General features: G+C 51.3%; 1 protein-coding gene across 1 annotated transcript in view; it reads left to right on the top strand.

Annotated features, from left to right (window-relative positions):
- GABBR2 (gamma-aminobutyric acid type B receptor subunit 2) overlaps positions 1–23,672 on the top strand; it is a 328,536-nt gene that overhangs the window by 220,302 nt on the left and 84,562 nt on the right. Inside the window, exon 8 of the mRNA XM_046672560.1 lies at positions 16,910–16,970. Coding sequence (XP_046528516.1) covers positions 16,910–16,970 — 61 coding nt within the window. The remainder of the gene's footprint in view (positions 1–16,909; positions 16,971–23,672) is intronic.

Genomic DNA, 23,672 nt, shown 5'->3' with positions numbered 1-23,672 from the left:
AAGTTTATACGTGTGGGAAGTGTGAACTGTGCCCAAGTTCACAAGGTCGGAAGTGTGAACTCTGTCCAAGTTCACAAGGTAGGAAGTGTGAGCTGTGTGCAAGTTCACAAGGTAGGAAGTGTGAACTGTGTGCAAGTTCACATGAGTGGGAAGTGTGAACTCTGTCCAAGTTCACAAGGTAGGAAGTGTGAACTGTGTGCAAGTTCACATGAGTGGGAAGTGTGAACTCTGTCCAAGTTCACAAGATGGGAAGTGTCTGGGTCCAGGTTTCAGGCCTGACATTAGCCACCTCTAATGCCTGTGTTCTTTTTACACCTCTGCCAACTTCCCCACCTCCCTCAGTGGAATCCTTTGGAACCTAAGTTTGCACTGTCAGACCAGCCATGTTTCTACAGAGAAATCTGTACAGGTACCATCTCGACTCCTCCCTCCCACCTGCCAAGCCCTGCTGAGTCCATGAAATCTCAAGCACCCTCTCTTCTCCCTCTCCTCTGCCCCTCATTTATGCTGGCTCTCACTTTTACACTAAACAGATTATTCTTCTGATATAATCTCTGATCATGTTATTCCTTATTAAAACTTTTCCCCGGCTCCCCACTGCCTGCAGAGTACAACCTGGCATCTTAGGAGCTCTACGCCCAAGCCTGTGTTTCCAACCCCTTCTCCTCCTGGTGCTCTTTACACAGAAGGGATACTAGCTGGTCTCCCACACACCCATCCTGATTTCCAACCTTCGCAGCTGAGCTCATGGGGTTTTTTTTCTATCATCTTTTCAATCATTTATTCATTCAATGAGTAATTTTGAGAACTTACGAGGGCCAAGTACTGGATTGGGAGCTAGAGAGCAGCAGTGACCAAACAGACACCCCTTCCTTCGGAGAGTCTACAGGCTAGCGCAAGGAGGCAGCCAGTACTCAACATGTGGAATAGGGAAATTACATAGTATGCTAGGAGGTGACGGCTGCTTTTCAAAAAGAAACAAGGAAATGTGCAGGAGGGGACGGAGGATTGGGAATGCCACCAGGGAGGGGCAGCGGGGAGCAGCTTTAAACGGGAGGGCCCCTGGAGGCCTCGCTGGGAAGGTAACATCTGAGAAAAGACTGGAAGGAGGTGAGCCACGCGATGACTAGGTGAGAAGGATGCGGGCGGCTGGGCAGCCCTGCGAGAGCCTAGGGTGAACGTGTCTGAGGGTCTCAGGGTTGGGGAGCTTCTACTTCCGGCAAGATGGAGGACGAACAGGGACTGGATTTACCCTCCTGCCTTAAGCACCAAGAAAAGCAGTCAAAACGTGAAACAAGTTTGCTGACACTGGACTACAGACCACAGAGGAGAGTGACCCCTGAGAGAAGGGACATGATGGACGGGAGCCTTGTGATCGCCCAGCTCCCTGCCTGGAGCATTTCCAGACCACAGCACAGGAAGGGGACGAAAACAGAGGCTGTTGGTGTCACCATGGTGAAGGGACAGAGTCGAAAATTTGAATGCAGAGAGCCCAGGGAGGCTGGCATTCACAGGCAGAGTAGCAGGAGGAGAGAGCTGCCGGGAGAGGGGAGAGCAGCAGAGATCTGCAGAGCGCCCCCTCCAGTCCCCTGCTGTGTACTCTGGGCACCTGCACTTAGGAAACCACCTAAGACTCGGGAAGGAGCCAGCGGAGAGGGACGGGCAGAAGGATCTTCGGAGCTCACGCGGAGCCAGGAATCGTTCATGTCCCCACCAGCCAGGGCAGAAAACCTTCGTCATACGTGGGGAGACAGCCAGAAGAGGACTGCCTCTGTAGTGGGGTAAGATTAACCCTCGACTGAAGGTGGCTCTGGTCCCACCTGACAAAGCTTAAAAGCAAGCCTCAAAAGGGCCAGACTCACTCCAAGTAACTTAATCATGTCCGGGACTAAGCTTAAGAACATTTAAAGGAATATAAAAAAATCCAGCACCCAATGAGGGGTCTGACATCTAAGCAAACATTATCAGGCAGGCAAAGAAGCTGGAGTGTGTGGGAACAGCAAGGCCAGTGTGGCTGGGACAGTGTCAGTGAGGGGGAGAGAAGTGGGGGACAACGTCCGAGAAATCAGGGGCCAGTCCTAGGAAAACAATGCGTCGGTCCTAGGAAGCCACTGAAAGGACTCTGGCCAGCTCAGGAGTCAGAAGAAGATGTCTTCCTTCTAGCCTGCCCTGCCAGACTGGAAAGTGTCTTTGCTCTGTTCCAAACTCCCTGGGGCCCACCCAGCGAGTGGCCTGTCCCTAGCAGGTTAGCCTTGAGCACACCTGCCTGCTAACAGCCCTTCGAGGGGTGAGGAAGCAGGAAGAAGAGGCGAGTATGGGAGAAGACATCTGAAAGGAGGCCCTTCCCCATTTGGGGTGAGGAAGGACCCGAGGCTGTGCCTCAGTCCCGCCTTCCAGTCTCAGATCCATCCTGCGAGGCGAGTGACCTTGGAAGATCTTCCCAGCCATCAGGACTTTTATTAAAATTACTAATTGAGTGCCACCTACTTCTAAAGAGAGTTTGGGGTAACTTTCACTAACAGGCGTATATATATCAAGGCCACTGAAACGGAAGTCAAGAATCCAAAACCATACATTGTGAGGACAAAATACATACCGAAAGCCCAGGCTAGGATAGTGAACTTAATTCCGAATCTAAATGGACTGGTGGCCAAGTGATAAAGAGAGCTGAACCTCACTTTCCTCATCTGTAAAATGGGATTGATGACGCCGCCTGGCCACCCGGGGAGCTGCCACAGGTTCCTCGAGGCTGTGGGTGACATGTTTCATTCAGGACTCTTCCAGGGCAAGTAAGAGAAAACCTGCTGAACCCAAGAGAATGGTGAAGTCCAGCATGAGGCCTCTCCACGTCTCCATCTCAGGGTCTGCTTTCTCCTGTGCCAGCTCTGTTCTCAGCCTCTGCACAGTTGTTTCTGGTTCCCAACATCACACTGCCAGGTCCAGCAAAAGAGAGAGCCGATTTCCCCAAGAGCTCGACAAATCCTGCAAGTGCGTCCGCTTAGCCCTGATGGGCTGGCTTAGGTCATGTGCCCGTCCCTGAACCGATCACTGCAGGTGGAGGCCGGGCTGCTGATTGGCTTAGAGTGAGTCACGTGATCCAGCCCTGCAGAGGGCAGCCTCCCAGCGCCTCAAGGCTGAGGGCAGGGCCCATGGATGTCTCTGTTGGTTTGTCTCTCTTCTCTCCTACATCAGACCCATTCTTTGTGCCCTTGGAGGTTGACCCCATGTTCCACCTCACTGGGATCCCTTGTCTTCAGACTTCTGTTTGGGTTTGGCCCACAAGGAGGCCAGGAGGAGCCGGAGGGGTCAGGGCACAGCCTGCCCTGGTTTGGGGCTGCATCCGCTGAAATCGCCGCGCCCCTCCCTCCATGGCCACGGCTTCTCCTCCGTGCCTCCCACGCTGAGGAAGCTCCAGGAAGCTATTTCTTCCTTTGCCCCTTTGCTCTGAGGTCTGTAACCGTTCCTGCCGTTGCGTCACCTTCCTTCTCTGCTCCCTTAGTCTGCCCCCTCTCTGTAAGTAGTCCTTAATAAAGCCTCTTCTTTCCCATCCAGGGTGAATTCTGTTTCCTCCTGTGACCCTGTATTTGTTAGCTATTACTTTGTAACAAATTAACCCAAAGAAAAGTAGCTTTAAAGCAAGGATAAACTTTTATTATCTCACATAGTTTCTGTGGGTCAGGAATTCAGGAGTGACTTAGCTGAAGGTCCTGTTGGGGTCTCTCACATGTAGGCAGGCAGGATGTCAATGGGACTGCAGTCATCCTAAGGCTTACTGGGCTGGAGATTTGCTTCCAGGGTGGCTCCCTCACGTGGCTGCAAGTCGATGCTGCCTGTTGGCTGAAGGACTCAGTTCCTTGCCGCGTGGACTTCTCCATAGGGCTGCTTGCGTGTCCTCATGACATGGTGACCGGCTTCCACCAGCATGAGTGGTCCCAAAGAAAGCAAGGCTGAAGCTGCCCAGTCTTGGTGTGATCTGGTCTTGGAAGTCCTACTGTACTATCTTACCAGTACACAGGCCAGCCCTATTCAGCGTGGGAGGGGACTATACCAGGGTGTGGTTACCAAGAGGCGAGAATCACAGAGGCCATCTTAGAGAGTGGCTATCACAAACCCTGACTGATGTAATCTCTAAATTAAAATCAGGGTACTAATATCATCCCAAGGGGGTTGGGTTGCAGAGCAAGAGAAATAAATGTCCACTCTAAAGTGGACAGCTATAAACCAGATGCAAATCCCATAAATACAAGGAATTGTGACCCTTGAATTCATCAGCAGGACCCATAAGTTGAGTGGGGGTCTTAGAAGAGCCACAGTGGATGGGAGTGAGGACCCCCTCAAGCCCAGACCAGAGAGAGAACCCATCCTACCCAAAGGGCTTCCCAGCTCCAGCTCCCCAGCTTCCACTCGACCCGCTCCAGCCCTGAGAACAGTTGAAGACACCCACTGTGTTAGTTCCTAGTCCACTCCTGCATTTCACAGCCTTGGTGCTGGGTCCTGCTGCTGGAAGGAGCCCCCTGACCCTCGTCGGCCTGAGACAGCCTGTTGGGGCGATCAACACACCAGCCTTTCTCTCCCGTCTGTTTCCTCCTCTGCTAACTCCTGTCTCTTTCCTTCCTGGGAGAATTCATGGAAGATTTTTCAGTTGATGGAAGATTTTTAGGCTTAGCCCCTGACGCCGAGTGAATAGTCCCCAACCCCCATGTGGAGCCATCTGGGTTTCTAGTCAGGGAGCCGAGCCAAGAGGGAGTGTGGGTTCTCAATCAGGCGTGCCAGAGACACCTGCCTGCCAGCCCCGCGCACTGTTTCCAAGGTGGGAGCCGTGACTCACGGGGACTCAGAGCTGAGGGCCGTTAGGGCTGGGAGGAGCCTGGGAGGCTGTCACATCAGTGCTCCTCGCCCTTGCCCTGCCACATACACGTGCACTCGTGTGTGTACACACACACTGGCAGATGCAAACTCACACACAAGCCATCTTACAGATGGAGAAACCAAGACACATTCAAGATTTGGAGAGCCTCCTGCCCAACCCTGGCATCTTATGTGTAACCTGATGTCAGCCAACGGGAGCTGGGAAAGCTCGTCAGCAAGCCCCAGCCCTCAGTCAGGGCTTGCCCACAGCTAACCGCAAGCTTTCTTCACACCGCGGGCCTCGCACCCTCAGGGTCCTGCTTCTGCTGAATTCTTTCAGGATTTGGACCATCCCACGATCCTTCAAGTTTTCCTCAGCTCCGGGCCACACTGATCCAAGCGGGAAATGCAGCCCCTTCTTCGATTACAACAGCCTCGGAAAACAAAAACAGACAAACCCAAAGCCCTCCCCTTTGAGGAGGACTTGTGAGGGGTTCCCGTGAAGGTTGGGGATGGGCGGAGGGGTTTGTACTGGCTAACGGCATCTGAATGGCTTCCAGTTGGACATTACTTAGCCCTGATCTGTCATCCTCGGTCACACCTCCCCTTTCGGGGGCCAGTTCTCTGCCCTCCCGAAAGTCTTTCCCTGCCTCCCACTCCTCCGGGGCTTCTCCTTCTCCGAGGGAACAATAACCCCCTGCTGTTTCTCCACCAGGTGACTGCCCCACCGCCCTGCCCAGGTGCACCTGAGGGTCTTTCTTACCTTCCGCGCAGGAGGCCAGGCAAGGCATCTTACTGCGCCAGATCATCCGCTCATAAGAGGAATTCTGAGCCTGGCTTTCAGATGGTGTAACCCTGTCTCCTTACACACTAGGACAGACCACCCCCAAAGTGACTAGGGATCCCAGGCTGGAACCTGGCGGCCCGCCTCCCAGCACGGTGCCTTTTCTGAATCCCTGTCCGTGGGTCTCCAAGTCCTGCCGATTTTCCCTTTAATATTTCTCTGGTCTGTTCCTTTCTCTCTTTCTGCCCGGCCACCTGCTGCCTGAAGCCGCTGGCCTCACATCTGGACTGCTGCTGCCCAGCTGCCTCACTTGAGCCCTGCCCCACCCCCCAGGCCAGCTGCAGCCCAGCCCGGCTTAAAGATTCCAACAGATTGCAAATTGCAAGTCTCAGACTTTCAGGTCGACTGGTCAGCAGTTTGGTTTTCCTGGTGGAGACTAATCTATTTAACAAAAATAGAACATACTGTAAAGCAAAATTAAATATTTCTAATCGTTGGGGATGCTTACCTCGGCGAATGACAAGGAAAGAAGGAGGGCGGGGGCAAAAAGCCTGGAGGAGGCCTCGTGGCTTTCGAGCTACAAAGCTCCCTTGGCTCAGCCACTCACCCAGGAACCTGGGCAAAGACCCCACTCACTGGTCTGCCCGGACCCCTCTGCCGACCGTCAGGTGAGGAGAGCTGCCGCCATCTGCGCATCTGCACAAACCAGAAAGCCGTTCTTCGCGTCTCCACCTTCCTCAGCCCTCACGTCGGGCCGTCTCTATGCCCTGTCCACTCCGCCTCCTTCCCATCTTTTGAATCGTGGACTCTTCTCCAGCCAGGTGACCCTCCTGTCTCTCTCGGATCAGCTTCTAACTGGCTTCCTTGCCTCCAGTCTTGCCCTCGTGCCCATCCATTTTCCACACGGCAGCCACAGCAGCTTTTTTTAGCTTTATTGAGGTATACTTGACAAATAGGAATTGTATATATTTAAGGGGTAGGCCTTGATGGTTTGATATATGTACACATTGTGAAATGATCACCACAATCCCGTCACCTCACATCGTTACCGTTTTCTTTCTTTTGCGTGGATGTGTGGTGAGAACTCCAAGATCTATCCTCTTAGCAAGTTTCGGGTGTACAGTGTTAACTAGAGGCACCGTGCTACACATTCGGTTCCCCAGCACTTACTCATCCTGCCTAACTGGAAGTCTGTACCCTTTGACCGACATCTCCCCACTTCCCCTCCCCCGCCCCTGGCAACCGCCATTCTCCTCTCTGCTTCTATGAGTTTGACGATTGTAGATTCCACATGGAAGTGATATCATGAAGTATTTGTCTTTCTGTGTCTGGCTTTTTTCACTTAGTTAGCATAGTGTCCCCCAGGTCCATCCGTGTTGTCACAAATGTCAGGGTTTCCTTCTTTTTAAAGAGCTCGTTGGACTTGAGATGTCCTGGTTCACAGCGTCCTCCGCGGCCCCCATTTGGAAGGCGTGGTCCGACGCCCCGCCGGCTGTGGCTCCACCAGCCCTCTCTGCCTTGCACACCGCCCACCCGCAGCCTTGCCCTTCCCTCTGGAGAAGCTCCCTCTTGCCTCCAGGTCTTTGCATATGTTGCTCCCTCTGCCTAGAGCATCCCCTCTCCCGACCTCTTTGCCTGGCTAGCTCACCCTCATTCTTCTCTGAGCCTCCAAGCCACCCCCTCACGAGAGAGGTGCCCTTCCTCTGTGTTCCCGCAGCCCTCTGCACCCATCCTAGCAATTATCACACTGCTTTATATATATATTTTTAACCTGTCCCTCCATTAGACTTGGAGTTTCTAGAAGACAAGGACTTTGCCTTAGTCATTGCAACTCCCCAGGGTCAAGCATCAGCACGCCATGTCCCACAATAATCACTCAGCAAACACAGTATGTGGCAACTGCCCCCTCACTTTATCTGTGAAGAAACTAAGGCCCAGAGAGAGGAAGGACCATAATTATGGGACACGGGGAGTTGATGACGAAACTGGGACTAGAACCTGAACTTCCCACTCTAAGCCCAGAGCCCTTTCTGGTTTAACTGTAAAGAAAGAGTCTCAGCAAACATCATTCAGCCCAGGAGACGCAGAGTCCTGCTTCCGATATCCCACAGGGGCATCCCCATCTCCCGGCCCATGAGACCCTGTGGGTCTCGGTGATGACCAGCTCCTCTGCCTCGGGCCGCTCTTCATCTCTCAGTCCCTCTCACACCGTGGAGCTAACTGAGCACCTGCTCTTGGCCGCTGTCCTTTCTCCGTCCCTCCCCTCATTCATGGCTCTTCCTGAGGGATCCTGTTCCAGTGCCGCCCAAAACTAGGGAACCCAGTTCATTCAACTCAGCTCAATGCCATTTAACAAGCATTCCTGCTCCTTCCCAGGCTTTCCTGCGCTGGGGTGGGGAGGGGGATGGCATTTGGGGGGTGGGGACTCCATCCCAGCAGGAGGCAATTACAATATGCAGTTCAGGATGTGGAGGAAGGAGCTCCGGGCAGCCCCTGAGGTTGGGGCGCCATCAAGAACATGAGTGGGGAAGGCCATTTTAATGGGGCCTGACACATGGGGCTTGTGCTTGAAGGACCAAGTCCTCATAGGGACCACAGGTAGATGGAGAGGGTGCGGATCCAGCCAGAAAAACAGGAACCCAAGCAGGCATTTCAAACAGACGGGATTTAATACTGAGAATTGTTTAATAGGTATTGGAAGGAGAAAGTATAAAAGGAATACTGAGGCGGTCCAGAAATACCAGCTGCTGCAAGAAGCAGGTGCCACCCCAGGGCTAGGAGAATGAAAGGAAGAGGTGAGACTTCCAGAACCTAGGGGCTTGGAGAAGAAGGCCCACACAGCTAGTATTCAGCTGTCTGAGGGGGGCACTGCCAGCGGCTGCCGGCACCTCCAAGGCCTATAGCAGGACTGACGCTGGCAAGACCGAAAGGAGCCGGAGGCGGGACCCAGCAGGAGCAGAAGGACGGGGACGTCCGAGTCCTTCTGCACCTCCCCTGCCTCCCACTCTCCCTCAGAGTCTCCTCCTGGCAGAAGCTAACGGGAAGGGAGCCTGGAGACGCGGCTCTCAGGCCCAGCCCAGCATCCCCGAGCAGAGTGGAGAGGGCAGTTCGGGGGCTGACACAGTAGGGAGGTGACCACCGAAAGCTCCCTCTCTCGGGCTGTTCCCACTCTGATTTGAAGCCCCCTCCCCCATTTCTGAGAAGAGATTCTCACCCAGCCCCTGTGCAAGTAACAGCCAGGCATGTGCATTTCCCTTCACGCTCCTCCCGTGGAAGTCTGGGGGCACTGGCGTCAGGCCTTGTTCATTGCTTTCCCAGTCTTCTCCGTGGAGGGAGAATGTGCTTATGCTTGCACAGATCTCTGGCTCTTATTCAGGAAAATGCAGAGCTGTCAGTAAAAATTAATCTGTTCCCAGAGGGAGTATTATTTTGTTGGTGATGATGTTGCTATTTTTGCCTGTAAAATAAAAAATGTGCCTCCTTATAACATCCTTTCAAAAAAAGTTTTCAATAAAGTTTTCCTGTTATTAAAATAATACATGCTCGTTATAGGATATTGGAAAATGTTGAAAAGTAAGAAGACGAAAAAGCCATAATCACAACCCGGGACCAACCAGTGTTAACATTTTCACTTGGTGGGAGTGATTTTTACGTAATTGTGAACATACTGTACATGCAATTTGTATCTTGTCTTTTTTACTTGCGTTATGGGACTAGCCAGGATAAATCACACCAGCTGCCGAAACAAAGATATCTCAGAATCTTAGTGGATTAACACAGTGAAGATTTATTTCTCTTATGCAAAGTCCAAAGGGGATGTTTCTGGTTGCAGGACAGCTTTCCACTCAATGACCTGTGAACCCAGGCTCTGCCGTGTCGGGTCACCACCGTTCCTTGAGACTTGGAGTCCTCTGATGGACCCTGTGAATCTGGTCGGCACGGGGGAAGTAAGGGAGCGTGGAGGGTCTTGTGGGGGTTTTCGTGGGCCAGACCTGGGATATCATATGCAACTGCGACCCACACTCCATTGGCTGGAACTATCTCCTGGCCACACCTACCTATAAGAGAGGCTGGAAAATGCAGTCTAACCATGCGCCAAAGAGGAAAAGGAAACGGATTTGGTGAACAACTAGCCAGTGCCTGGCACGGTCAGAAGATCACTTTTTCCGATCTCTTATAACTTCTGTAATATAATGATCAAGTCTGCATAATCTAGATAAAGTCACCCCCTAATTAAAACCCTTCATTCCCCTCGAGTTGAAAATTAAGCCCAACATCCTTGATACAGCCTCTGAGGTTCTGCATGACCTTGCACCTGTCCACCTTACTAATCACGCTCTGTGCTCATCTCTTCCTCAGTTACCGCTATCAGCTCCACTGGCATTGTTTCAATCCCTCCGATTTCCCAATCTCTTTCCTGCCTCAGGACCTTTGTACTTGCAGTTCCTCTTCCCAGGACACTCTACCCCTCACTTTTAGCTAATGCCTTCAGGTCTCAGTGCAAATGCCACCTCCCCAGAAAAGCCCTCCTTGACCCCCAGTCTAAATTACAATCTTGTTGTAGTTCTCTCTTGTAGCACCCTGCTCTTTTCCTTCAGAGCACTTATTGGGGTTTGTAATTATATATTTACCAGTGTAGTCGTTGTTTAATGTCTATATCTCCCACCAGACTGCAAGCTGCATGCATCCTAGGACCATGTTGCCTTTGCTCACTCTTTATTTGGCACCTGCCTGGCATGTGTCCAGCACATGTCGGGGACTCAGCAGTGCTGGCTGATTGCGTGTATGTATCATAATATTTCAGCGTGTGTCTATCACAGTTTACTTCACTACTGCCCTATTTCTTGGAAATTTCCTTCATTTCCGATTATTTTTCTATTCTAAACAAGCTTGACTCTTGTATTATAACTGGAAAGAAAGAGAGGGAGTTGGTCCAGCCCATCTTGGGCCATCCATCCAGCCGTCTCCTCTTGGTGCCCTCTCCTCTCCACTGCACCCATCCCTCCCTTAGGCCACTGCTTGCTTTGTGGCTGGTCACCACTTGAACCCTTCGGGCCATCTGATCACAGTCCCTTATAAGGATGCCCCTCCATTCACTGCCCATCAGCAGAAGGTGGCAGTGGGGCAGGCCACCCTTCCCACGCTGCTCCTCGTCTCAGTTCCCTGCAGCCTTGCTGCTCAGGACTCAATGGACACATCAAACGTCCCTCAAGGTTGGGCCCATCAAAAGCATGTTCATGTAAGAAAATATTTTAAATGGTATGCAAAATATGACTTGTGCTGCAGCCCAAGGGGACATGCAGAAAAAAAGAGTATTTTCCACCTTTGCAGCCCATGTGGGTGGATATACTCAGTTGTTTGATGTTTCTCTTTTAAGTCCTGCCATCCTGTGGGAAGGAGAGGGCGCCTTCTTCTTCAACCCAACGTGGTGAGGATCTCTGCCCTTTGTGGAAAATCTGACAGCAGTCTAACCCCAGTGTTTTCTCAACGTCCTCGTTATTCATTTGAGACCAGCATTGTCCTGGGCAGAGGACTGGCAGCAGAAGCGTCCGGGGGGGCTCCAAACACACACACAGATAGCGATGTGCTTCCCGTCCAGCAGCACCAGCCAGGGTCCCACATGGCCCTTCCACCACCTTCAAGATTCCACTGCCTGCACGACATGTCAGAGTAGATCTCGTTTCCCCCAGCACAAATCGAACACTCAGATGCGCGTGTGTGCCCACACCTCCCAGTGACAAGACTGCCCAGAGGCACGGGCACACTTGGAGTCATATGAAGGACGGAAATCCTCCCTAAATGCACCGAATCCGCAGAGACAGTGTCCCTCAGTGGGCGAGGGGCTCCACCCAATTGTGGCCTCCGGCTCCAGCCCAGCGTCAGATCGTTTTCCAGGGCGGGGCCTCCCTGCCCTCCACTGTGAGCTTGAAAGAGACCAAAATAAGAAGTTCCAGCATAGGGTTTGACCTGTACAATTCCTAAACTGTTGTGGGGATAAATTCTCCTCCTGCTTAGGAGGGACATGTTAAAGATGAACAATGGAAACAATTGATTTTTCTGAGAGGCGGCCGCTGAAGCCTGCCGGCAGCTGGAATCTGTGAAGTACCTTTTACTCCCCGCTCGTTTTTCTGGGGATTCTGGGCTGACATCACGTGGGATTTTGCTCCCTCAGACGCCTGGAGGAGTGATAAGAGTCACCCTTCATGTGAGGCAACCCTGGGTTGCGCCTTTTCATCCTGTCTTCTTTGATTCTCACAAACCATCCTGAAAAGTCACTATTGTTCCTCCCATTTTTCACATAGGAGAATTGGTGCCCAGAGATATTCAGTGACTGTCCAAGGTCACGCTGACGGTAGTATTTACTCTTGTCTGGTGAATGCTGAAACTTAAGCTTTTTCCATGTGTTATCCTGTGCGTTCTGAAGATTTCTCTGAAAAAGAAAACACAGCTTTATTGCTCCCAATTTAACCTGAACTGTTAGCTTGAATTGACTTTCATGAACAGACTGCTTTCTTTGATATTAGCAACATCTCTTTCAGGAAAAAAAGTCCTTATAAATGATCCTCTTGGGGTTTTGCCTCCATTACTTTATTTGCATTCCAAATCAGCTCCGTGGTCATTCTTGTAAACGCTTCAGAAGTCGGAATCCGTTATCAAGCGGCACACAGTCAGGAAAAGGAAAAGCACTTCGGGCTTCGCAGAGGGAGATTTCATACAGGGAACTGGTGACAACGTTGTTGGAAGGGATGGAGGAGCAAAACAGGTAGGTGCTGTCACCGGAGATAAGTACTTACAGAAAACTACTAAGCCCCTTGGGCTGGAGGCACAAAAAGGGAAATGGTGTTGCCATGGCCCCTGAAATGCCTGAATTGGTTTCTGTCTTCCTGACTGCATGCTGATTGACAGTGGATTCCAACTTCCGAGGAGTTTTGGGGAGTGACCACAGAGCGGAGTTGGGATGCAAATACAATAATGAGGACCCGAGCACAGGCCTCTGAGGTTCCTGCTGCTGCTGTTTCTGCTGCTGTTGGGGGCCGGCCACTGGCCACTGAGCAGTCAGTCCGGAGCCCCCCACTGCCAGCGCAGGGCTGCCAGGGCCCACGCACACCTGCAGTCAGCCAGAGCTCCTGCTGCTGCAACCAAAGCAGGAAAAAAATAGCTTTTCCCTTATGCATACTCTCTAATCTCCTATGACCGCTTCTCATTAGCAGAACCTAAATGGAAGCCAGCTGGCAGGGGATTCTGGGAAATTTGGTTCCGGGGCTCTGGGCCCCTGCAACTCAGAGGAGGATCTTGAAGAGTGAGTGTGGACCGTGAGCCAACAGACAGATAGCAGCCACCACCCCAGCCAGAGTACCAAACTCCATTGCTTTGGAATTTAACGCACCACGTGGCTTGTTCTCGAGTGGATTTGATGGTCCTCAGTTACAGCCCCAGGATCACGCACAGCAGGAGCTTACGGAGAGTCGCGACATTTGTATGGACATAAAGAATACGTATGTGGGGAAAAGAGCAAAACAAAATCCTTGCTCAAGCTGGGGTTTAAGAAACCAAGGCCAGCCCAGCTTGCCTGGCTGAGGGGCCAGACCACAGTGAGACAGAAGCAGCCTTGTTGCTGCTGCGTGGGCTTCACTCAGAATCCGCTGCCTCTGGTCCCGCCGCCGTGTCACTCAGGCTCCCTAAGGTTGCAAGACAGACAGGGTCCCAGTGACCTTTCATGGCAGGTGGCTTCGGTCAGGTTACCCAGGAAACAGATCCTGAGAGAGAGTCTCACACAGGCAGTTTATCACGGAGCGCTCTCAGGAGCAAAATCTGGAAGGGAGAAGTGAGGCGGGACCGGGCAGAGGGACAAGTGGAAATGGGATGCAGCTGCCGCCACAGCCTCAGCCATCCCGCGGCGACCTCTGGATCCCATGGTCCTTCACAGTTGTCCTGAAATGAGGCGAGGGGGCTGGAACTATCCCCTCACATCGACCATCGGACGTAGGCTGCCCCCAGGGAGGGGATGTAGCCTTAACTGACACAGCTCCCTTTGGGTGCAGGGCAGCTCAACGTGGCCCTGGAGCTGGGGGCCGGGGGGCCACACGCCAGCGTCCACCACACAGGACGGTGGAGTAGAATGGAAGGCCGCTGCTGCTCCGGCACCATGGCGATGCTCTCTGAGCTGGCGAGGGAGAATCCAGCCCCACCCTGGCCGAAGCCGCCGTCACCTCACACCTGGGTTACCAGCTGCCAGGACCCCAAAGGGTGTCTCCGCTTCTTCATCCACTGTGCTGCCATGCGTTCTCTGTCCAACAGCCAGAGTGATCTTCTCAAGTCTTAAACCAGATCATAGTGCTGCTCTGCTTAACCCCCGCACCCTGGGCTCTTCGCTGCCCTGAGCATCACCTCCGGGTCAAGTGAGGTCTGCCCCTGCCTCCCCGCTCCCTCTCCCCATCCCTTCTGTTCCTCCCCCAGCTGAGGGCCTTGTCCTGCCTTTCCCTTTGCCTGGAGTGTCTCCCTCTTGCCATCAGCTCTCGGCTCTCAGGTCTTCTCTGCAGGGCGGTCTTTCCTGACCCCACAGTCGAGTGGCTCCCTCGGCAGCCACTCCCTTTTTGCCTTCTCCACGGCCCTCTTCACGAACTGAAGTTCTCTTGTGCCTTTATTGGTGAGCTTGTTTTGTCTGTCCCTCCTAATCAAATAGACAGCTCTCTGGGGGCAGGAATCACCCCCAGAAGCAAGCCAGCCCAGGTAGTAAATATTTGTGGACTGTTGCATGAGTTGCCTACCTTCTAATACGGAGGACACCTAATGGGCAGAATTTTGTGAAAATCATCTGTTTGGCGTGTGGCCTTCCTCGTGTCCAGTCTCATTGAGGTTGGCTGGACGGGACGGTGGACCCCGTCCATCAGGGTGGCAGAGTTGGCTTCCTCGGCCAAACCCGACTGGTGCTGTGGTGACTCCCTCAGGTAGGAATCACGTGACCATCTTCCTCAGAAGGGGGCTTCGCGGTGTCTTCCCCAGTGCAGACCCTCAGCATAGCCAGTCACCCGACTTCGTGTCTCTCGTGACTCGGTTGCCGCAGTCACAGAACCCTCAGCTGTCTCCCGTTGGTAGGACCACAGTGGCTCGTGTGGTCCAGGAACCCGGTCACTTGGGGCTGATGTTTCTGAGAGGCGAGGACACCTTGGCTAAAGGCCAGCCGTTCCCCCACTGCCAGCTGAAGTCACACGACGGGAAGGTCTCTTCCCAAGGGTCAGAAAGCTGCCGGTGCTTAAAATGTTTTTTATGTCCACTCTCTGCTCTTAAATGCATTTGAGTAAAATGACGACTGCCAGTTGTGGAGTGCCTGTTGCAGACCAGGAGCTGTGCCAGGTCCATATCTCAGATGTTCAGGAACTGGCCCGAGGGGCGCTTCACCCAGGTTTGTGATGCTCCGATCCTGGCTTCCTTCCACTGCATTACCTGAGAAATTAAGGAACTGGAAGGAGCAGCTGTTAGTAAAAATAGTTATCGTGAGTAAAATAAACCTAACAGGTCTTAATTCAAAGATGGACTAATTAGTCTTGTCTAAAAAGGGGGGGGAAACCCAAAAAAGTAAACCCCCATCCCGTACTCTACTCCAGTGTCATTCCATCCAAACTTTGAATACCATTCCATCTACTTTTTAATTTAATTAATTAAAGTTAATTTAATTCTGCAGAGTTTGTCCAATTTTATATCTAGAAGTCTCCAGAATTCTGCAAGGCTTGGCAGGAGATGGGTGAATTAGTCAGATCTCTGCATTTGTTAAACAAAGAAGTGTCCTGCTGTGGACACAGCATCCTTCCCACCCATACAAAGTGGTCCATTTGCATAAAAGTGATGCTCTGGGAAACTGTTCTGTGGTTTTCAATCATGCCTAGAAATAGAATCACAGCTCCCGTCTCACCTTAGCTGAAGTGTTTTCACACTCCAGGGAATTGCTCCCCATCACCTGAATGTAGGATTCGGTGGGTGTTAGTTTCAAACTGATACTACTCGCCGGCGCCGTCTGCAGGATTTCAAAAAGGTGTCAGCGTAGCCTTAGAAGGTGTTTCTCCTTCTGAGAACAGGTTGGGTGCTTCTCTTTGTTCCGAAAGCTGCAGGGCCTCAGGCCTTGGGTTTCCACCAAGGAGGGTACTTTCTGGCTCTCCTCCCCAGAACTGAGTGGGATCCGAAGTAGTAAATGTTACTACCTGGTGATGCAAGAGCGTAACTGTGAGAGTAAAGCGGTGTGTCTTGAAGACAATTTCTCTCCCTAGTTTCACATTAATGGAAAGATAGGAAGGAATTTATTTCTGGATTAGAAGCAACATGCTGTGGTGAAATCACATGGGCATTAAAAGCAAACTCAGATTTGAATTCCAGCAGCTCATTTACAATGACCTTATATAAAGTGCGTAACCTCCCTCGGTCTCAGTTTCTTGATCTGTAAAATCAGGATCATCCTTCTTTCCACTCTGATTGTCATAAACATTCATTGATATAACGTGTGTCAATTTCCTTGCACAGCGGCACAATTTTAGGTGGACCATAAATTGGCAAGAGAGACCGCACCCGTCTTTGTGTTCCGGGTTTATTTAGTCCGGCGTGTGGAAGCCCAGTATCAGCCAGCGAGGTGGATGCAGCAGATGGCACTGTCTTTAGCCCCCAGGGTCCCTAATGAGGGATGCTCAGCTGCCTGTGACACTAGTCAGGTCTCACTGGCTCAAGAAGCTTAATTTTGTGCTGCCCCATAGCCCAGTTATAATTGGGGCTGACGTCACCACTCGGGAAGGACTCACCAAAACCTTCTCTGTCCTTAATAAGAAGTGCTAACGGGCCTACAGCCTCCTTCTGGTCCTCAAGGCAAACAGCCTTGGCAAAGCCCCACGTCTTTATGCGTGGGACACAGGAAGCAGAGTCACGGCCAGGCTCCCTGGGCCTCTTCTCTGCTTCCATCTTCCCAGCACCCTGCAAGACCTTGTCCCAGGATAACACAGGGCACGTGGGTGTTTAAGAAAAGCCTGATGATGATGATGATGCATATCTCGGCTTTAATTCACATGTATTAGCTCCACTATTGATTTTGTGTTCCTCAAATTAACCAGATAAAGTCACAACCAGTTTAAAAACAATTAGTTTAATTTTGCACCTGTGGTCCAGCAGGAGTCTATTCTTTCCCCAGTATTAATAATCGTCTCATACAAGTAATGAATTTCCGTCGAGATCAGTAGTACCTGGGCTAATGTGGCATTTCTCTCTTGTTCTTGTTTGTTTGTTTTCTTTTGTCTTTAGGGTCAAGTTGTGTTCCGGAACGGGGAGAGAATGGGGACCATTAAATTTACTCAATTTCAAGGTAGGCTTTTTGCTGCTTCTTCTTCTAGTCGATGAGTTCTACACTCAAGGATGTGTGTGTGCAATAAAATACATCAAAAGAAATGAAAATGTGAGGTTCCAGATAAGAGAAGGCAGACGCCATAGAGAATGCTTTTCTGTGAAACATTAGTTTCAGCTTATTTAGAATATTTCTCTCAACTGCGTCGCATCTCAGGCCTGTTCAGTCTTCCCGGCTGACTCTGAGAGGCTCACGAGAGGATGGGGGCGGGCTCAAGTCGGTCCCAACATTCTGAGAAACTTTGCATTGTTTTAGTTTTTGATTACAGAGATTTTCAAACAGACCTAAAATTGAGAGAATCGCTTAGTGAAACCCATGTCCCATCACTGGCTTCAGCCGTTAACCTTTTGCCGATCTTGCTTTATCTTGACTCACCCATCCTCTCCCCTTTTTTGTTGTAATTTTTAAAGCAGCTCCCAGACATTGTCTCATTTCAATCTATAAATACTGCAGTATGCATGTCTACTAGATAAGGACTTTTTAAAACACAACCACAATACTGTGATTACACCTAAAACGGTTAACAATTCTTAATATCCTTTCATTCCCGGTCTGTGTTGATCGTCTGATTGTCTGGAAAATGTCTTGACAGTTGGTCTGCTGGAGAATTCACACAAGGTCCATTCGCTGCATCTGCTTGGTCTAATCTGTAATCATCCCACATGCACTAGTTACAGGCGATTTATTTTTTAAGAAACCAGGTCATTTGTTGGACTTCTCTGCTGTCAGAGTTGGAAGGGGCCTCCAAGACCATCCAGACCCTGTTCCTCGTGTGTTGAGGAGGAAATGGAGGCCCAGAGAGGGGCAGTGTCTTGTCAAAGCCCACAGGGCGCCTGTGAGGAGCAGGGCTGGTCATTCCTCCAGGAGGACACCTCAGTTCAGCCCAGAACAGTCATTAGCAGGGTTGTGAGCCAAAACAACTACACGGACCGTTCATCAATGCAGTGTTTTTCAGCATCTGGATGTTTCTGGAAAATCCAGAAACAAAGGCAGTGCCTTCTGTTTCCACTCACTTTGAGCAGATCCCAGAGTCATCCAGGAGAAAGCAAGAAATGAAATCGAGTTATTCAGATTCATTCAGACAAATCCCAACTGGATTCAGATCCGTCGGGAAAGGGGTTATTCGGTACCATCGCTCCCTAACGCAATCTTGTAGATTTGCCCGTCTGCCTTCCTGTGGCAGGTAATTGAAACATATGTCAGCTCTCTGGCATGCACAAAAGATGTCATTTTAGGCAAACATAATTATTTTCCCATCGGTTAAGTCTTACTTCTTCATTGGTTGAACAAAGTAAGCATCTTGGCAAAGATACTTACTTTTTTTTTTTTTTGAATGATTGCAACTAAATTCTCTTGTCACATTTCCAGTTCTCAAATTATATCACTCTAGGAGAATATTTTGTAAAATATTGATTGGTCGATCACAGCTTCAAGCGCTTGCCAATTTCATTGCCTTTTTTTTCCCCCGAATGTTAGGATTAGACACCATCTCCAGTGACTGGCTTTAGGCATTGATAAGGAGAGCAGCACGGCAAACAGTAGTTCAGGGTGGGTTTGACCTGCCTGAGCTCAAGTTGCTGTAGGACATCAGGCAAGTGACTCCACCTCTGTGAGCCTCGACGTCCTCGTCTGTAAACTAGGAATGTAATCCTACCTGCCTTCTTGGCGTGTGGGAAGAACTAGATGAGTAACAGAGAAATATGGGCATGTTTTTCTTGCTCAGCAAGTAGTAGCAATTATGATTAGCACTTTGTCAAAAATTATGACACTTTTCTGGGGCAAATCCAGATTTTCTTGTGTGTTGAAACCCCTCAGATGCCTTTTTGCCTGCCCGCCCCATGGCTGCTCCCCACACTTAGCGATGCATAGGAGATGGGGCGGGGCCTTAGGGATGATCTCGTTGCACCACTTCATGGTGTAAGTGGGGAAACTGAGGCCCAGGGGAGGGAGGTGTCCCCGCAGGGACTCGCAGGTGGTTTCCCCCGCATGCTAGCATCTGTGGGCTCCCACGCGTGCCTCCGCCGGAGTGTTCTCTCCTCACCACGCTTGTGTCCAGCTCTCAATGAACGTCACAGCCGGGCCTCGCAGAGACTCCTGTTTATACGGTTTTAAAACAGACATTGATTCTGTTGACAAGGGATGCTGGGCTGAGGACACGTTCCCATCAGCAGGACAGTTAGTTTTCCAAATTCGTGGGGTCTCAGAGGTGCCTTGTCTGCCAGGATGGAGGGGCACTGAATGATTGAGTAGCCTGTCCCAGCTGGCAGGGCTCCTGGTTATCATCTCATTTCACGGAGGGGAAACTGAGGCCCAGGCAGGGAAGGGACTTGCTTTGGGGCCCGGACTCACTGTGGGATGGTGAGTTCACTCCTTTCCTTCTCTGGGCTTATGCTTCCCCTCCACGAGGAGCTGGTCCAGAGTCTGTCTTCTGGGACCTTCAGAAACTTACCCAGAGAGTGGGCCTGCCCCCCACCTTGGGGTGACCAGCTCCTAAACTGACTCATGCCATTGACCTTGCCAACGCTTCTAAATGGGGTCCCATGTTGTTTTCTGCCGTGCCCTCCCACCTTCTCTCTCCCTGGTTCTCTCTCCCTCACCTCCAGCCCTCTTCTTTAGAGCGGACAGTGGGGCTGCAGGGCTCACGACAGAGCTGACTCACAGAGAGCCAGCCTCGGAGTGGGGCCTCTCTGCAGGGTCTGCTCCTGGGCTCACCCCAGACTGTCTCCATGCTCACAGATGGGATCTGGGCCGTCGGCCCCCCCACCCTCCCTCCGAAGACCATGCAAGATGCTTTCTTGGCTTCTCATTTACACAAGTTCCTGGCGCCTTCTGAGCCCTCTGTCTACAAAGAGGGGGCATTTTGTAGGAGGCTCTCTTACCTCCTTTGTAAAACTAAAACCCAAATTAGTTAGAAAAGGGAGGCAGCTTTGGGAAGCCTACGGGGGAGCCAGGAACCCACGGTCCTTCTGCAGCTTCTGATTGCAGAGCTGTGGGGCTGCTGTCGCAGTGCCTGGCGCTCAGTAGCCCCCACTACAAGTTTATTAAGTTAATTTGGAGGCAAAAGACACGGCTCCAACACCTTGCTCTGAAGCTTACCTGCAGTGTGACCCTGGGCGAGTCACTTTATCTCCCTAAGCCTCGGTCTCCTCCTCTGGAAAGTGGGATGACACTGCTGTTGGCCCTGCCTGCCTCCGGGGGCCGGTATAAGGGGCCAGGGAGGTTTGGCTCCATAAACACTCAAGGGCTGGAAGCCAGTCTCATTACCAGCGTGCTCAGTACCAGCGTGCTGCCTGGCTCCTGGCTGGCTTGGTGCTTACTGAATTGGTTAGTGATACAGCCTGTGGAAATTTAAGAACATCTTCATTTACTTGTGGTTTTCAGTGACTTGAGTCCAGGCAGAATGTCTGGCCAACAGCAGTTGGCCTCGACAATAGAAATGTGAACTGAAGCCAGTTTGTAATGGTGGCCATTGTTGTTCCAGGCTGCAGAAAGTACGTTTTCTGCAAATTTAAAAGTGCTAGGTAAACAGAGCTGTTCTAAAATGATGTGCCAGGCTAGCCCCGTGGTCCCTCTTGAGGCCGAGGCATAGTGAATCCAGAGAGGGTTCCAGAGCCCTAAGAATTTTCTTCCTCACTGTCAGCTTCCCTTCATTTCCTTTGTTTCAGGGGTTCCCAGAGCCCTTGCCTCCCACTGGGATAGTCCTAGAGGGTAGATGTGGCAGATGCCATAGGCGGCCCCCCAGAGTCCCTGGGTATCCACCATTCCAGAATGAGCACCCTTTTAAGAACACCTGCAACCCTTACCCTGTGCAAGGAGCAGGCCAGGTGTCCAGGACGTTGATACTTCTGGGGGCAGCCCTGAGCTGGTGACGGATGAGAAGAGAAGGAGAAATCCCCCACTGCCCTTTCTCCTTGGGTGGGGCAATTCTGAGGTATGCTCTGTCCCCAGAGGTCCCTAGTGGGGTTGAGCCCCGGTTGACCTCCCAGAAACCTGCTCATTCACACACCTTATACTGGCTCCCTTCCCTTCCCCGTCTCACCTCTCTGCACCCCATCAGTGTGTTCTAGAGTCACCTCTCAAATCAATTGCATGCATCCTTACTCTGGTCTCAGGCGCTATTCCGAGTGACCCACTGCAGGTGTTAGCAGGTGTTCACATCCCGTTAGCCACACACCTTGAGTGTAGTGGGGCTCGGCCCAAACCCCTTTCAGCTCCAAGTTCAGAGCACTCCCGCAGGCCATCGCCGACTTCCACTAACCCACACGTAGAGGAGGATGAATACTGGGAAATTGGCTTTTTTTTTTCCTTAAGAGAAAAAAGAATCCATGTTACCGCCGAAGTCTAAACATGGCCCAGCCTTTGCAGCAGGAAAGGAAGTGGCGTGAAGCCATGATTGCAGCCTTGTTTATGCTGTGCTCGAGAAGGCTCAGCATCTGCGCTCGCCCTCACCGTCCCTGCCTTCATTAGGCCTGTTTGTGAGAATCTCGGTGAATGATAATCTGCTTGAATTTCACTCTGCTTCTGTGCAGCATAAAGGGCCCAGACTTCAGAGTTTTATATCTCAGCACCTGACTTGAAGGGACGGGGTCTTCCGTCGCTCTAACAGCATAATTGTCAATCAGAAGGTACCTAGTGACATACAGGCTCGTCCTCCCCATTTGCAGACGTGCATTACCGCTTGGTCTGTGGGGTAGCAGATACGGCTCCATTCAGCGCGCACTTCCTGAGCATCTGCCAGGCGCGTTACCAAGTCCTCTGGGGGAGCACGATGAATGAGATACAGTCCCTGCCCCCCAGGGGCTTCAGCATCTCTGGCCGAGTGCCAGGGCCTATAGAAGCAGGAAGATAATTTCCCCGAACCTACTAGAAAACTTGCAGAGCTAGTTCGCCCCGAGTTTGAGACTCCTGAGGCTGATTTTTAATGTCCTTCTCCTTCCTTCAAGGCAGGGATTGTAGCTGTCCTCGCCAGGCCTGGGTCTGGAAAGGTCGGTTTGTTGGACAGCCACTCGACTTGACATGAGTAAGAGTGGAGTCGTGGTCCACCCACCTGCAGGACACACGGGCAGGGCGGTGGGCCAGCAGGGATGGAAGACACACACGAATGTGGGCTCTTTCAGGGTGAGAATCTGACCCTGATCTTGACACCAGCCCCCATAATCCAGGGCTTACCCTTCAGGGACCCAAAGGAAGGTGGCCTGGAAGACAGAATTATTTAGCAGACATTGTGTTTCATTGAGCTATAGACTCTCCATGTTGAAGGGAGCCGGGACTCTCCTTTATAGCATTACTTCACTTGAATGCCACCAGTGATGGGGAACTCACCCCCTATCATGTGGAAAGTATATGAGCTTTGAAGCAGACTTTTGCCTAATCATTGCTAGCCAGGCAAGGAGGCTTAATCTCTCTGAGCCGTTGTTTCAGCATTTATTTAAAAATGGTAAAATAAAAGGTGATCATTTTCCTTGTTTGAGAGTGATGGTGAGAATTCAATGACATGAGGCTATGAACGTTCCTGGCTTGGTGACCATCACAGAGAAGGGCCATAGCAACTGTTGGCTTCCTTTCCTTTCCTGGGCACTATTGGCAATGACCCCAGATTTACCCGCCTCCAGAATTTCTGGAAAACGTGCAATCTTCCTTCCTTGGGACACACTCCAGTCTCCTCATTTCATGGGTGGTGGTTGTCATGGGCCCATGAAAGCTCCCCCTGTTTGCTTATGCCCTCATTTCCCTCGTCCATTCCATACCCCGCTTCCACCTCCCCACTGAAAGGCAGACATGCTGAGGGTTTAATGCATATACTGTGTTTGCATGTGTCCTTGCAAAACGTGCATTGCTATTTTGTGTGTGTATATGTTGAATTCATGTCAACGCAACTGGATTACCTATCTTTTTCTCTCTTTTTATTTCCACTCAGCAATTTGTGTTTTTTGGGTTTTTTTTTAAGATTTTATTTTTTCTTTTTCTCCCCAAAGCCCCCAGTACATAGTTGTATATTTTTAGCTGTGGGTCCTTCTAGTTGTGGCATGTGGGATGCTGCCTCAGCATGGCTTGATGAGCGGTGCCATGTCCGTGCCCAGGATCCGAACCAGCGAAACCCTGGGCTGCCGAAGCGGCTCACGAACTTAACCACTCGGCCACGGGGCCGGCCCCAGCACTTTGTTTTTAAGGTGCCTCCATGTTCCTGTAGCCTCTAGGCCGTCGCTCTCACTGCTCACTCCAGGGGCACGGCCTCCCTTCACCCATCACCCTCCCCATGGCAGCCACCAGGTCACCTTCAAGTCCCTGCCTCCACAAACAATGAGTGTCCTTGCACATGACCCCTTATGAACCCAAATGGGCATTTCTTTAAAACAAATGCCCAGGAGCAGAATTGTTGAGTCGGCAGGTGTGTAAACACTCAACATGCCTGAAATCTGCCAGGTGGCTCTTGGGAATACCCAAACCCAGCTCCACTCCACCAGCAGGAGGGTTCCTGTGTCCCCACCTCCACAGCAGCTTGGCGTCCCCTGCTCTTTCATGATCCGCCCATCTAAGGTATAAAGTAATACATTGTGGCTTTACGTATCATTTCCCTGGTTGCTAATGAATTTGGACACTTCTTCCTGCGCTTGGGAGCCATTGGGGGTTGTTCTGGTCCGTTGCCCGCTCTTGTCTTGAAGG

Source organism: Equus quagga, chromosome 1 (assembly GCF_021613505.1).
Source record: "Equus quagga isolate Etosha38 chromosome 1, UCLA_HA_Equagga_1.0, whole genome shotgun sequence".
In the NCBI taxonomy this organism is placed as follows: domain Eukaryota; kingdom Metazoa; phylum Chordata; class Mammalia; order Perissodactyla; family Equidae; genus Equus; species Equus quagga.
Note: the sequence above shows the minus strand (reverse complement) of the source record. Positions and strands in the feature narration are given on the sequence as shown.